A 16,199-nucleotide genomic window follows, 5' to 3' on the forward strand; every position below is an offset into this window, starting at 1 on the left:
TTTTTTGCTTTTCTGGCTGTGACAAGGGCGTTTCGCCGTTGGGCAGTTTAACGCCCAGTTTTGGTTCACCATTTTCAGCTCTTTTACTTGTTGCAACATGTAAAATGCATTCAAGTTGAAATCTTTCAATACTTCCTGCATGCATTGATAAATATTAAATTTGATAGAATATGTGATATAAAAAATGCGAGTTTTAACTCAATAAATTACATGATTTGCTGTTGGTCAATGTTGACAAAAAGATTTGAGTCTTTTTTTTTGGCCCATGGGTTGCATTTGTATATATATGTACATATGTAGTTATAGGTCGGCACAACCTTTGGTTCAGGTAGTTGGATTAATTAACTCTCCATAAAGTCTCTTGATATTGCCATAGCTTATGAAATAAGGCACTAGAACTTACCATGGAGGTACAGTAAAATGTGTACAAATATTTATTTTTGTATTTCCGAGAAAGTCCCAACTTAAACTCAACTTAAAAGTGTAAATACAATGTGACAAAAATATAAACAAAACCAACTGTTCCATGACACATAGACAAACAAATAGAAGCGTGAAATTTTGTTTTGCATTTTGGGTTTTGGTTAATATATTATTATTTATTTTGGTTTTTACCCAAGTATGTACATCTGACGTTAGTTTATTTATTCGATGACGTCATCGTTAGCAGCTGTTGTGTGGCAAGACGAAGAAAACTCTTATCATTTTTATGTATAAAAGCCTCAAAAGTTGGCCAAATGAAAGTCAGTTTGAATTTATTCATCAGACAAGTATCCAAAAACACGAATTTAATTAGTAATTTATTAGAAAATGCGTTTTTACATTTTATTCGCCTCTCTGGTTTTGGCTGTAGCAGCAGCAGCTCCTCTAGATGACTCGGATGTTATAAAGCCCGTTCCATTGATTATCCTGGAGGATGCAGTAGACCTAGAGCAAGATCAGGAAGAACAAAATGCCAAAAGTATAAGCAATTCAAACGAAGCCCAGCAAGAGCAAATCAAACCAGAGAGCGTTCAATCGGATAATCCTTCAACTGAAGATCAGTCAGCCTCTGATGACTCATCAGACAAGGCAGGTGAACAAGATACCTCCAATGCCTCTGATTCAGAGGAAGGTGAAAGTCTAATTAATGATAATTCAGAAAATGTTTCAAATGAAGAGAGTAGCGATCAGCAATCCAATGAATCCAGTCAACAGCAGCCTGAAAGTGCTCAGTGAAATCATAGTGTATATAGAAAATAAAACATTTTAAATCCATCCTATTAAAGTTATTCTCTATTAAATTTTGTATATAGTTTTACCTACTAATTAGAAGTAGTTAAAATGAGAAAAGATCCAGAATAACACAAAACGTTATAGGTCTTAATCTATGTATGTATTTAGCCATTTTGTTTGCCAATTCGGTTGTTTGCTTGAATAAGTTCTGTGACTAAAGAATATATACAGCTGAATAAACATAAACAATATGTTTCATTATTAACTCGTCCTTGAACTAGCAAGCCTATTTTTTTAAATAATACACAGAACTACTAAAATAAAGCTACAATGGATTGTTTAAATTTTGTTAGCATTGACAGTTTATATGCAAAATAATGTTGTTGTTTATTCCTAGAGAAAAAATAAGACATTTATAGTGGTCAAATTTGCTTATTACACTGAACTATTTGAAAGATTATATGGTTTTAAATAAGCAACATTAAAAAAATAAAAGAAGTAGTTTTTAAACATTTTGGAAATTTGTTTCTACTAAACTTAAACAGATCGATATAAGAAATAATTTTTAAGATTTTTTCTAAAGGAAACTTACTGAGCCAAGCGGCTTTGGGATGTATATTGAATGTGGGTCATATAAGCCTTAAGTCGCTTCTATTAAAAGAGAACTTGGAACAGGTTAAATCTGTGCTTAAAAAATATTAAGTTAAATAAAAGTTATGGTCCGCAATCGGACTATACTTCTAGTAAAGAGTTGTCTCAATAACCCTTCAGTTCTTGTTATTAGTTTATACATATAAGATCCTTATATTGTACCTATAAATGGATATAGGTAGAGCACTTTTAAGTTGACTTAGTTAGAAGAATGTGGCTTTAGTAGAAAGTATTGCTGTTAGTTCCGCCCTTTAATTAATTGCCAACATAAAATTCTCAAAATGTTTCAGAACCAACAACAGGTGGCCGAATCGAGCTTTGAATAAAACACAGAAAAATACAATAAATTTTCATGGCCATAGTCGTTCATTCTATTCCCTTACTCTTTTGCCATTACATTTTATGAGCTCTATACACACACACACACACTTACGCAGCGGCACAGGCACTCATGGTCGCCGTTTCCGTTTCCGCTCAGTAAATGTTTCATTTTGGTGGAGGGACGAACCGCCGCCTGTCACTCAGTAAAACGCCGCCGTGTGTGGCCAATGTTAATGTCCAACATGCTTGTCCATATGTCAGTTAGTTGACTTCCCTGCCAGGATCAGGCCAACCCCCTCTCCCCACCACTTGTGGGTGGAGTGTTTGTGTGTTTCTCTATGTGTGTGTGAGTGTGTGTGTGTGTGGGGAGGTTGGCAGTTGGCCATGTGTTGGCTTCCGAGACGAAAATGGCTTAAGTAGTCACTTTTTGTGCTTATGCCTGGACTTTGGTTTAATTAATTACAAGATTAATGCGACTTTATGTGTGTGTGTGTGTGTGCTTGTGTGGGAGAATCTTTGAGAGCATTGTGGGTATGTGTGTGTGTGTGTATTTGTTTGTGGCTAAGAGAATGTCTACCGTTGGACGTTTAGTTAAGTGCGTGTGACGTTGGCGGTCCAGACGTTTTCATAGAACATAACACACAGCAAGTAATTAGATTCACACCCCACAAATTTGTCATTTACGTTGCTGGAGGCAAAGTATTCTTCCATCAATACCTGGAATCGACGAATGTATATTCAATGGTACCAATTACCATTCACTTAATATTTTTCCAAGGAAAACATGCTGAATTCTATTTATGATCTCCATTTCCTACATTCTTTTTTATTTTTACTATATATTTAACTATATTTAAGGCAACTAAATTTAATATGTGGTTTAAGGATATAAATTTAGTAGTCAAAAGATTTATCATTAAGATTATAATAGAATAAAATACAAGGCTATAAGTTTCAAAAAAGAATTCCAATGAAAAATATGAAATTCTTTTATACCTAAACAAATTTCCTTTATAATATTGTGAATGACAGTCCTAAAGTAGTAGGACTTTCAGGCTATTAAAGTCAATATCCACTTAGTTAAAAGGAAAACCAAAATATCCCAAATATACTAAAAAATTTGTAAAATTGGCGTTAACATGATGATAGATTATGAGTGTATAATTGAAGTTGGCTATTTTAATCCATTGTCATTATTGTATTGGATTTTTTTGTGAACTTACTATTTTTTACTTGTTCTCGGAGGATAGGACAAACTCTAAAAAGTTAACCCTATTCTTTGATAGATAAGAAAGATTTTTCGATCTCTGATTAGTCATATATCTCAAGGGGATTGTTAAAAAGGCCACCATGTTGACTTAGTCCTAACAACATTATTTTGCTTTTATTGCCATTTATGTATTAATTAAAATTTTTTCAATCAATCAACTATTATAATGTCGGGTGGATTTTCTCTCCCCCCTCCGCTTTAACCTCTACCCTCTTGCACAATGAAAATAATCTGAGGCTTCTTTTGGAGAGTTGTCAACATTTTAATTAATGCCTTTACGAAAGCGTTCAATTTCATTGCGTAACACACAGTGCGGTTTTGTCGCTGCGGCATGTTAACAATCATTTCGAGCTCTTCTCGCCCTTTTCCCTCAGTTTGATTGGTTACCTCTCTCTGTCCCTCCTCCTGCTGACATATGCCAACACTCATTAGTAGTAGTAGTACTTTTTTTTTTTTTTTGGATGATTGATGTGTCTGTTATTCAAATTTGGTGACAAAACCGAAAAACATGCAGGAAAATGCTTTAAATTTCATATACACATGACAAACTTTTCACACGAGCAAATGAAGAGAAAGAGGAGAGAAAAGGGGGGAAAGAATGGAAAAAAGTAGGAATATTGGGTCTACTTTACATTCAAATGGTGTGCCAGGGCCAGGCCCCTTCAGACTTTGGTTTATTTTTTTGTAAAAACCTCCTTTCGATATGTAATCCCTTGATTGATGTGAACAGAACATAGTAGCTCACACACACACAGACAAGCAACACCTACGCCTTTCTCTCACTTCATGTCCCTCGACCAAAATCAAGGCCTATGCAAATTTACAGAAGGACAAGTGTGGGTTAGACAGAGATGAAGAGTTCGATCGAAAGTGTGGGCTAAAAGGAGGGGCCGATGTGTTGGCATATGATGACAAAGACGATTTTCGCATTTTTGCTTTTTGATTAGCTGTCCAATAGCAGTCTCTAACTGCAGTTTTCTCTCGCACTCTCGATCCACTTTTAGTCTGAAATTTCAGTTTAGTTGAGGTAACTGTAACCCGTAACCCCTAACGGTAACCGTAAACAGTTCACACAAAGCAAAGCATTTGATTAGCCCAGTCGTCCAGGTTGCAATCTCAATCTGCCAAGTCTGGCTAACAAGCGGCAAGGCAAGGATATGGCTCTAAAGGCAAGCAAGAAGTAAGCTGGCCCGGTTCCTGCTGCTGCCAATTGGCCGGCAAGTCTTGTGCCCGAGTTGTGGGCGAGAAATGGCGCTGATGGATGGCATAGTTACAAGAGTTTTAGGCCAAACAATTTCTGTTGCAATGTACGCCTTAATGCTAGTTGAATCCTAAAAGCTGCATGTTTGCTGTTCGAGCCAAAGCCATTGTGGTTAAAAGGAGTAGTTAGCTGTCTTGAATGTATTTACGAAGCTTGATGCTTTGAAATCGAATATTTTGTATTTGTTCTCAATTGAATTAATATTTGAAAGTGATTTTAATAAAATAGTTATTAACTAATTAAACAATTATATAACCTTTTCTCGTGTCCGTTTTAAAAACCAAGAACTGAAAATAAAAATGAAAATGATTTTGGGATAATTCACTGTCTAAATGACACATGAAATGTAGAAAAGACAATAATTCTGAATCCGAGATTTCATTTATTAAAATATTGCCTATTAAAAGGTCTGACTGATAACGCAAGAAAGGATATCAAAGGAGTTCTAGTAAAAGATGTTGTATGAATTTCGCATCGGATTTGATTTGATCCATTTCGAATTGAAGGTTGGATTTAGAAATTTTTTCCTATTTTGTGATAATTTAGTTGTTTAACGTTGATTTGTTCAACTCTAAAAACTAACCTTAACTGAACATAAAATAAAAACTTTGTCGAGCATAAGGCAACAATGTTGGTATTGTTGCAGTCAGAAACAATGCAACAAGCCAACAACCGCAACAAAAACTTTTTTTGTCGACAAAGACCACTCCTCCTGACTTAAAGTGTGCTTTGGCCACACGCCTCTTATGGGAGGGCTCTTTTCCCACACAAATGCACACACACACACACACTACCAAACAAACTGCATATAACTGACATGGACGAGGCAGCAAATTCACGCACACAAACAATACACCTACAGCAACTCCGATACACACACACATACCAGCACACACACGCAACACAATTGAATTGAAGTGTTTTTGCACTTAAAAGTTTAAACTTTAATCCTTCAATAATATTATTGCCAGAGTGCAAAGTTAGAACCACCTGCAGTCCGCTCTCGTCCTCAAGCTCGTTCTCATTTCCACCCAACACCTCGCACCCAAGTTCTCGCTGGCTTCTGGCATAGTTTCAATTATCCTACAAATGTCGGCCAAATGGAAGGAGTCGCAAATTTTGCCATTGACCCAAACGCCTGGGCCCACACTGGGCACACAAATTGGCGCTTTGGCGCTCATTGGACAAGCTTTTGAGGGAATTTGCATTATTAAATCGGCATTACTCTATCTATGCATTTGGATTTAGAATGATTTCACTTGCGAATCGATTCAAGTGCCCCAATTAACGCTCAATTCGAAGAAATGCCCATTTAATTTATTTAATTTTAATGCCATTAATTCTCGCCATCGGAAGTTTCTGTGTCAGATTTTGCGGTTGCATTGCTGCACCATAATTAGCTAATTGATTTCAATTTTCGAGTTTCGTGGCATTTTCGGCGGTTTGTGTAAATATCAAAATGCGGTTAGTTTTAAGCATTTTGACTCAATGGCTTTTTGTGGGTTTTCCGGTCACTCCAGATGTGCCTCAGTCCCCCCCCAAAAAAAAAAATACAAGTGAATTAAGCGAAAATGCATACATTGCGTTAAATTAATTTAATAATTTAAAAGTTGAAATTTAAATGGCAAGTCCATAAGGGACAACCGGACTAGACATTAGACTAGATTAGTAAATGATTTTGATGACTGAAAAGATGATTCATATATTTATCGAAATATAAAACAAATCAAAAATCTCGATTTAAAAAACTCATTGCCAAAGTGAAACTCACAAATTGTACTCCTTTTTGTTAAGTGAAATATCAGGTCAATATGTCTTTTTAAGCGAGACAAAAGATTCGAATGAACAGCAAATTCTTCAATTTTCAAGCTGGAATAATTTTAATCAATATCCATTTAAAAAGCTTTATAAATTGGTGATTCAGCTGAGTAGGCCCAGGTCGTGGTGGAGAAATCAATCTCCTTTAGAATCTCAAAAACCACAAAAAAAAAGATAATCATGATGTTTTATACAAATCGGTTCGAAAAGTATTTTTCCAAATATCAATACATATTTTAGATGCCATTTTGAAATGGGCTGAGTTGTGACCTATATTAAATATGTATATAACTTTTTGAAATCGGTGACAAATTGGCGAATATACAATCTAAGATAAAGGCACATTAAGTAACAATATACGTTTAAAATTTTAAAAACAACAAAACATTATCTTTGCGAATTGTTTTTGACCGATTTTGATTAATTTTCCCACTTTCACATTTGCAAATGATATTCTAGTTCAAATTATGATTTATAAAACTAATTTATTTGGTTTTTTAATAATGGCTACTATATACATATATATAGTCTACTAGATCCATTACATTAATGATTAATATTATGATAATGAATAAACATACATATTATACATACAAATGTATTAATTATGTCTACATAAATTTAGATAAAATGTTCTCCTACTTAAAATCCTTTCAAATCACATTTATTTTTTCTATTTGGTAGTTAATCAACCAAATCAAATTCCTGTTTTTGCTACGTATCTATTAATTAAAAACGTAATAAATCATCCAACATTAAACTGGGTAATTTTTGCTGCACATAAACTTTTTCGAACGGATAGGTCGAGTACCACGAAAAAAAAAATTAAATGGCAGGAAACTATCGACGTCTCCCATAATCATAATAATGAAAATCCTAATAATAATAATAATGGCCATTAGGAGAACCATTTTTTTGGCCATTGACTTCAAGTCGTGCGGAAATTATTCATTACGAAACTATGAAACGAGGAATGGAAAAAGAGAAAGGAACGAAAAGGGCAAACCTACTTGCAAATCAATTCACGAATACCACAAAAATCGGTAAGGACGAGCAGATCGAGGGAGGTGGAGTCGATGGTAGAGAAAAGAAGGTGGAAAAGTATTTCTGGAATTTAACCGACTGACATTTGTGCCCTGGAAAGAGGGCAAAAGACGATACCAAATGCGTGTCTATATCGTGTTACATGCAAATAAATGAAATAGAAAGAACAAACTTCACCCACAACTTGAAAAGAAATATTTAAGCCAAGATGTCGACAACGACGCCGAGGACGAAGTCGACGACGATGAAGTAAAAGTTAAAGTAAAAGTGCATTTAACAGTTTAGCAACATTATGCACAGCATAAGTCAGGATTATCACTTAAATGGTGAGCTCTACCACCTCCTGCCCTTCTCTGCACTCCTCTACACACGACTCCACTCGAGTGAAAGTCGCGGAAAACGGAAAATGGAATAAAATAACCAAGGGATTCACACTGAATTGTTCCAAGAGTGTTAAAAGAGAAATGGCCAAAAGAAGGAAACCCTTGTTGCAGCACAGGACAACTAATCGTCAAGGACAGTCGCTGTTATCATCGTCCCCCATCATCATTATCACCATCTTTAGACTCCAAACCCTTACTAGTTTTCAGCCGCTGCAAAAGACGTCTTTGCCTTCGACTTATTCACTTCATTTAAAGTCCACTTGTCAATGACGAAATGGGAAATGAGGCTAAGGGACCAGCAGGCTTGGAGGTCCCATTGTGACCAACAGCCCTGTCGGTGGCAGATGGAATACAGTAGTTTCCCTTCTCAAGATATTCCATTTTTTCCTCAATTTGCTTTGGTTTCATATTTTTCCTAGTATTTACTGTGCTTATTTAGCTTAAATGAAACAGCAGAACTCGAATGTTTATGTAGCGGAAGTTAAGTATTATAATTTCAAAAGAAGCTTAAAAAACAGAGAGCAAAATATTGTTTGTAACTATAATGGCAACTTAAGGATTTGAAATACTGTAGATTCTTGACATTTTCGGAAACACAATGTCTGAATGATAAATAATAAGTAAACTTTGAATACTATGGCTTCGATTCGATCTTCGATCTTCGATTGCTCTATCACTAATTCGCCAAGGATCTTGGCACTTGTCTATAATTTCCTTCAGATCATTAAGTATTAAGCATTTCTTGTTTTAAAGTCAAATAGTGCTTATTGAAATAACCTTTCAATTAATCAATCCATATGAAGGAAACCATAAAAGATTAAATTACATAATTTCGGTGTCTATAACCCAATGACCAGAGAAATGGAGGAAATTAAAATACTTTTTTAACCACAGGCTAGTTACTCGCCGCCGTTTTTATGGCTTAGTTTAACCGAAACCTAACAAAACTTAATTTGTAGTAATTTAATTTAATTCGCTAACCTCAACCACGTCAGTTACCAGAATAACCAAAGTCTATTAAAATTAAATAATCTATTAAAATATAACTATAAAAATATGTGCATACATGTGTACATACCAATGTATGTATGTACATATATACGCAATTGTATATTTTTAGCCCACAATCATATTAAAATAAATTGAAAACCTTCACTGCCATTAATTGAAAATGCCACACAGACTAAATTCACTAAAAAAAAGTAATGCTAGAACAAAGTTGTTACAAAATACGAAGTAAAAAATACCCTTACAACTAATTTAACATTAAACTAAAGGATAGCATTGATAAAAAATGCGATGATTTCATCATTTTTATTACCACATTCGAATTTAAGGATCTATTCTTTCATAACACAGAACACAGACTCAAGTGAGACCCACACATATGTATGTACATTGATTCCAATTTATTTTTAATATAAGAATAGAATATAGTTATAGTTATATAGTTATATTTTATATATATCAACCATTTTTTACAAGCACCGGGGTTAGCCGAAAACTACATCCATACACTAGCCTGGGATTCTAAACCGGATCCTTCTTGGCAGGGCCATTCAGACAACTCATTTATCGAGGACTACTGATTCCAATTTAAATATTTTGAATCATAGAATTTTTTTCCAAATTTGTTTAGAACTGAAATTCTATAAAGATTTGTCAAATGGATTTAGCGACTATTTTTAGCGTCACAAACAGTTCAGAAAGTCTCAAATACCCTTGGATATTTGGTTAAAGACATAAAAATTTGTAATTGACAAAAAGAAAATGCAAAAATTTAATTCGCCAATACTCGAAATACGTTTATTTAAGGCAATTTTACAAACAATATTGGCCATTAATTGACAAATAAAAACAATGCTGGAAGGACAAAAAACAGTTGCTTACATTTGTATACCTGATATTCGTTTTTCGGAAATTCCAAAAAGCTTTTATGTACACTATGAAAATTTGTAAAAACAAGCCACAAAAGTAAACAACCAAAACCGGGCAAAAAAAAAAAAAAAAAAAAACCCCACCATCGCCACCAATAACAACAACAAATGCAATCACACATTTGGGCAAAAAACTTGGGCAATAATAACTATATTTGGCCATTGAATGTTATTGCATTAGTTTTTGGAGAAGAGCAAAAATAATGATAGGGGACAGTAGTTGGCAAGAGTGGTTAGGGCGGGTTAGTGGTGTCTGATGATAGGTGAACGGTGTGGAGGGGTGGAAAAAATCGCATTCGCATAGACAGAAAACAGAAACGGAAAACTTTCAACACAAAATGACACTGTGGCATGGCAATTGCATTATCTACTTTCTTTTCTCTTCTTGTTGTCTGTATGTTTTGTTTTGTTGTGTTGCGGTGCGGGGATGTGTTGTGTGTTAGTGTGTGTGTGTTTGTTGCGGTTATGATTGGAATATCAAAGGCAAATGGGCTTAAAAGAAGTTTAATACAAAACGCCAAAAACAAAATGCATTCAAAAAAATGCAAAAGCTGACTTTGAAAGTAAATATAAAAGATAAAAAGAATTAAAGTTAAACATGAATACGAATTAGTAATTCAAATGACTTTAGACAACTCTAAATAAATCAATATTCTTTTAGAATTTTCAATTTCAGAGTTTTTAGGGGTCGAAGTAAATTGAATTACTGCTTAAAAACAAAAAGACATTTTAAAGATGAAAAACAGAAACCCTCTTGGGGTTTAATTGTGAGTCCTTAATGATCAGGAGAACATTAAAAAAAGAGGTAAAATCAAAATTTTACGGTTGATTTTTTCGACTAAGTTTTAGAAAACTTTAGAAAAGTAACACTTGAATTTATTAATAATGTGGGCCGAAATCCCGGCGGTACTGCAAGACCGGGCCAACCCGTGACAGAGGTGGAGCAAGCCCCTAGCACTCCGTCAGTTTCCAAAAATCAGTTTAACATTTGTTGTTCTCCAATGGAGAAACTATCAGATGTTAAGCTGATAAGAACAGATACTACACTTTGATCTTAGCCATAAGGCCGAGAAGCGATAACTAACTCAACGAAACGAACAAACCTTAGCCAAAGATTTTCTTAAACTAGTTGGGAATTCCAATGAAATGTACATGACAATTAGTTGCAACTTTTTCTTTGCATACTTTTTGGGATTTTGCATTTGCTCTAACAATGAAGAGCATTGACTTTACTGCTACCTGGTCACAGACCTCAGTTATTACTACCCTCCTGACCTACCTATTCTTGGTGTGTCAGAAAATTTTTCTACTCTTATGATTCGCAACTTGTTTAGGTAAAAACAACATGGACTAGGCGCAATTTATGTGTTGTTAATTTACTCTGGCTTCTCTTCAGTTGTCGAATAAATCTTTCGCCTTTTACTAAAGATTTCCGTGGAGAGGTGCACTCTAATGAGTCTATATTGAATTTTTCTCGGTGCCTGACTTATAGTCGGGCCGATAATTAATAAATATGAAGACAAATAAATAACTCCAATTTAGTTTACATTAATTTTACAACTTATTGATTGTCGCGTTGATTTCTGACAGACTTCGATTTTAAAATGAACTTTGTCATTTGATTACTTGTTTTAAAATATGTACAATTTTGTTATGAATATTTGATGAATTTTTATTTTTTGTTTATGCATAATTAAAATATTTATAATGTTTGCTTGAATTTAATATTCCCATGACAAATAAAAACACATTTCATTTTATGTGCAAAGTACACAGTAAATATAAAATAAACACATGAATTTCAATGCAGTCAACACGCCCAACCGGTCAACAGACCAGCCAGCACACAATACAACAAGCCAATTGGCCAAAATGAAAATGTGGCTAGAACCACAGTAAAAAGCACGAGAAAAACCGCCAAGAAAGACCAACAAAAACCATAAACAAAAACAGGACACATGAAACAAGCAAAATGAAAGGTAAATGCACTTATTATAGCAATTGTTTATTAAGACAAAAAATTCTTAAACAGTTTTCCCTTGCACTTCTTGGGGCACCACTCAAACCCAGTCGCCTCCCCCCCATTTCCAATTCAACTTAACCCGACCGCCAAAGTGACAAACGCATACAGCAAATAAATTTTGTTGACCAAAAATTGTGACACGAATTGGATTTTTGGTCGGTTTTGTTGTCTCAACTCTCAAAAGCATGCGCCACGAAGAACGGGAAAGAAAACTAGCACGAGAGAAGGACATTTTCGTGTGGGGAAAAGTCAGCATTCATTTCAAAAAGAATCAACAAGTGGTTGCCGGTTCAGTAAGGGGAAGTTGTTGGGTATTAAAAATTATATCCCATGAGGGGAAATTCATGTTGAACTGCTTGACGAGTGTCGTAGTAAGGCAGTGCTCTGCCGTGGTGGAATTGCTCAAATTGACCGAACGGGGAAACTAAGAGTGGTGAATTTAGCTAGGAAAAACTACTGCTTGATGGTGTTGGAATTTCAAACATAGTTTGATGGATAAGTTTTATACCTCATGGAAATAAGTTTGTGCACATGTTTTTTGTTCATATTTTAATTAAAACTAATCAAAAATTATTTTTGGACGCACATTTTTTATTTGGGCCTACTGCAAGAATGTTCTTGAAATTTCTTTCGCACCGTTCGCGGTACCGTTTCACCGTTTTGTATGGGATATTACTTTTCATAGGAAGATGTATATGTGCAATATGACATTAGTCGGTATTTGGGGATTGCGGTCACATAAAAGTTTGGCAGGTCTTTTTATTTTTTTTTATAATTAAAAACGTAAGTAAACAAAAAACACGTGGGCAACTAGAAATTATTATATTGTTGTGAATTGCCTTTAGGATGCCACGTGGGACACATTTAAGCGCTGAGGAGCGTGGCTTGATTCTAGGCATGAAGAAAGTGGTAAAACAATTGCAGAAATTGCTTCCCGAGTGAATCGTCATAAAAACACCATAGCAAACTTTTGCAAAAATGTACCATTATGGTAAAATCAAGCGTACCGGCCGACCGACGAGCATCCAAGAACGAAAGGGAAATTTGGCGTCTTGCTGCCAAAAGGAGATGTCCTGCAGCGAAATTTGCAGTCATCTGATCTCAACGTGTCCAGGAGACGGATCAACCAAATAATTTCCGAAAATAAAAACATTTCATATGCTTTGCGAGAGCCTGTCCGAAGCTACTACCACGCCACCTTAAGGCCCGTTTGGCGTTTGCCGAAAAATACAAATTTTGGACTCACGAGTTCCGAAATGTAATTTTTTCAGACGAGAAAAATTTAATTTAGACGGTCCAGATGGGTGCCACAAGTATTGGCGAGATAATCGACTGCCACGGCAAACGCGTCCAAACGCAACTTCGGGGAGGGTCTTTATGGTATGGGCTGCCTTTGGTACGCCGGAAAGTCCCGAATATGCTTTATTCAGACAAAAACAAATGCGGAAATGCTATTCAACTTCTAGATATAGAGCTCGTTGCTTTTTCGGAAAAATTTTATCCTGACGATATGATTTTTCAACAGGACAATGCTCCAACACACACGGCAAAGTCTACAAAGGTTTTTTTTCACGTAATATTGATGTTTTAGAGTGGCCGCTTTAAGCCCAGACCTTAATCCAATTGAAGACATTTGGGGCATTTTAACGGCCAAGGTTTACAAAAATGGACGTCATTTGACTCAATAGTGCACCTTAAGCAGCTGTGCTCGCTGAGTGGGAAACAATTAGCAAATCCACTCTGGGAAATTGGTAGACTCAATGCACGTCGCCTAAACAAGGTTATTCAGTAAAGGCCATCATATTAATTACTAATCATAAATAGATTAGTTGAAATATTCAAATCGGCTAAAATTTCGCCAAAGTGAAATATGCCATTATTTTTCCTATGAAGATTTTTTTTTCAATATTTTCATGAGTTTAAAAAAAAAATGATTGTTTTTTGTTTCTTTTAATTATAATTACAGCTACAATAAAGTTTTTTTTCTTTCATTTGAAATATAATCTTTTTCCGAAAATTGTCTTGCACATATATTATTTCCGAGGTAGATATTATGAATTATAATTAAATTTCTCAAAACAACTAAATTGGAATCTATAAGATACTTATTTAAGAGTTCATTCTAAACTGCATCATCAAAAATATCATTACTTTATTGCTTACTGCACTTTATTTTTATTGAAGTCTTTAAATCACGAAGCTGTTAAGTTAGTTACATTATTTCAGCCTAATATTTTCATATTTCATATTAAATGCCATTGAAACAAGAGTTTGGAAATTTTCAGTTGCAGTACAATTTTAGTGAGCACATAATTAGTAATTTAAAAGCAGTAGTTAAATATTCACAAGAGTGAAATAATTTAACTAACATTGGTTTCTAAGACTCCCAAAAACAAATTTTAGTAAAAAATATATAATCGAAATTCATATCCAAATTGAGTCTCTTTACAAACATATAAATTGCACTTTTTTTAAATCAAATAGTAAAAATAAACATAACATTAAACATTTATGTAGATATATATTTTTTAAAACCAACGATCAAAGTGAAAAGTCATAGAACCTGTAGTAACGTTCTTTGAGTTATGAAATCTTTTTAAAAACAATTCACCAAATGGCACGTGACAAATCTGCAACTCCAAGCGGCAGTCACGTGAAAAGCAGGTAACAGAAAAAGAAAATGCAAAAAGGAGAGAAAGAAAACCCAAGAAATGTAAAGTACTTTTTGACTTGTCACGCAGTGAAAAGTCAAAGCAGCGTATAAAACTTTGCCGGCAAGGCTCACGCAAATAATTGCATAAGATTTGATTTCTGAGGTAACTTGTTGAAAAACAACTGTTGCCTGATTTGTGTGTGGGTGTGGTGTGTGGGTGTGTACGGAAAAAAAGGACTTCTTTTTCATTTCTTTTGACTTTGCTACAATTTGGTATAAAGCAAATGATGAATGTTCAAGATTGTGAATCAGTGTCAACCAAATTTTTATACTTTGACTAAATTTATATTCTTAGCATCTTCATGAAGATGGATCTTAATCCTTCTTAATTTGAGCTTAATATTAAAACAAGTTGATTAAAAAAAAAAGCTTATGGATGTAAATAGGGAAAAGCAGGAAAAAAAAAAAAAGAGAAAAAAAAAATATTCAAAGTCCTGCAGAACAGCTGAATATATATACATACATTTAAATATAGTAAGTGACGCTCAAAAGTTATAATTATAGCGGAGGATTTTCTAAAATCCTTTATATTTAAAATATTTGCCAAAAGAAAACCTCAAAAATTTGATACCCAACTCATTTTAATCATGACCAAATAATGTCCTTTACCTAAAAATAAACCAAAAACAATCCCCACTCTTACTCAGTCCCTTTTTTGTCTCACTCTGTCTCTTTTCGGACTCTATATCTCTCTTACCTTATGTGTAGACCCACAAACTAACAACTAAAACCAAACCACAATATCCTCCCTCAAAAGCCGAAACAAAACACAATCTCCAATGTGTGTGGACAGCAAACATATTGTTGAACCGACGAAAATGCAAATATATTTATTGCGACAACAATTTCTAAACTAATTTAACACCCACACCCCACCATGACCCCGTCCATGCCCATCTCGAAGTTAACTCCTTGATCAAATTTATGCAAACTAAGCAGAATGGTAACCCAAAAACCAAATGTTTTCAACTTTTGTCATGAATTGTTGTTCCATAAATATTTAAATACAGTTATCAATGACCATTTCACATAAGTAAGCGACTGCATCACAATTTTGGCCAAATGATGTTGATCAATAAACCAAAATGTGCAACTAATTAGACATGAAAGTAGACATTTAGTTAGAGAAACAGAGAGAGAGGAAGAGAAAGTGAGGAGAAGGATAGAAAACAAGAGAAAACTGAATGGCCAGTTATAAATAATGTTTACCTGGGAAGCATCAAAGCCAAGTTAGAACCAAACGAATGCAATATATGTACATAATTTAATTAAACTAAACTCAACTGCTAATTAACTTTATGTACATAAGTTGAAATGTATTTTACGAAAAAGTTAATTAGCATTTAAAAGAAATTAACTGTAAAAACCCCACCGATTTCAATTACTTTTAATAGATAACTGGCAAGTTATAAAGATTGAAAATTTCTCGTCTTTGACTAAAGTAAACCTAAATAAATAATGCAACTTCTTTTTGACGACACAGTGGCGGCCATTTTAGTATAGAACTAGAGAAGTGAGACACAAATCCGGTTTAAGAGGCCGCCAACTGTCCTGACGTTGGGC

General features: G+C 34.4%; 1 protein-coding gene and 2 non-coding genes across 3 annotated transcripts; 2 read left to right on the plus strand and 1 right to left on the minus strand.

Moving 5' to 3' along the window:
- The first annotated feature begins 810 nt into the window (after nucleotides 1-810).
- On the plus strand, nucleotides 811-1,218 carry LOC137572980 (osteocalcin 2-like). The gene has a single exon (XM_068284842.1). It carries the CDS (start codon nucleotides 811-813, stop codon nucleotides 1,216-1,218), a length of 408 nt encoding a protein of 135 aa, XP_068140943.1.
- A 9,564-nt stretch (nucleotides 1,219-10,782) lies between these two features.
- Nucleotides 10,783-10,978, minus strand: LOC137573107 (U2 spliceosomal RNA). Its single transcript, XR_011031822.1, has one exon. It is a non-coding gene; the product is annotated as a U2 spliceosomal RNA (small nuclear RNA).
- Nucleotides 10,979-11,276: 298 nt separating this feature from the next.
- On the plus strand, nucleotides 11,277-11,399 carry LOC137573108 (U5 spliceosomal RNA). Its single transcript, XR_011031823.1, has one exon. It is a non-coding gene; the product is annotated as a U5 spliceosomal RNA (small nuclear RNA).
- The last annotated feature ends 4,800 nt before the right edge of the window (nucleotides 11,400-16,199 follow it).

This window comes from Drosophila tropicalis, unplaced genomic scaffold (genome assembly GCF_018151085.1).
Source record: "Drosophila tropicalis isolate 14030-0801.00 unplaced genomic scaffold, ASM1815108v1 contig_393, whole genome shotgun sequence".
Lineage (NCBI taxonomy): Eukaryota > Metazoa > Arthropoda > Insecta > Diptera > Drosophilidae > Drosophila > Drosophila tropicalis.

Excerpts from the sequence above, each read along its gene's own strand:
- LOC137572980 (XM_068284842.1), top strand. The coding sequence starts at position 811 with ATGCGTTTTTACATTTTATTCGCCTCTCTGGTTTTGGCTGTAGCAGCA.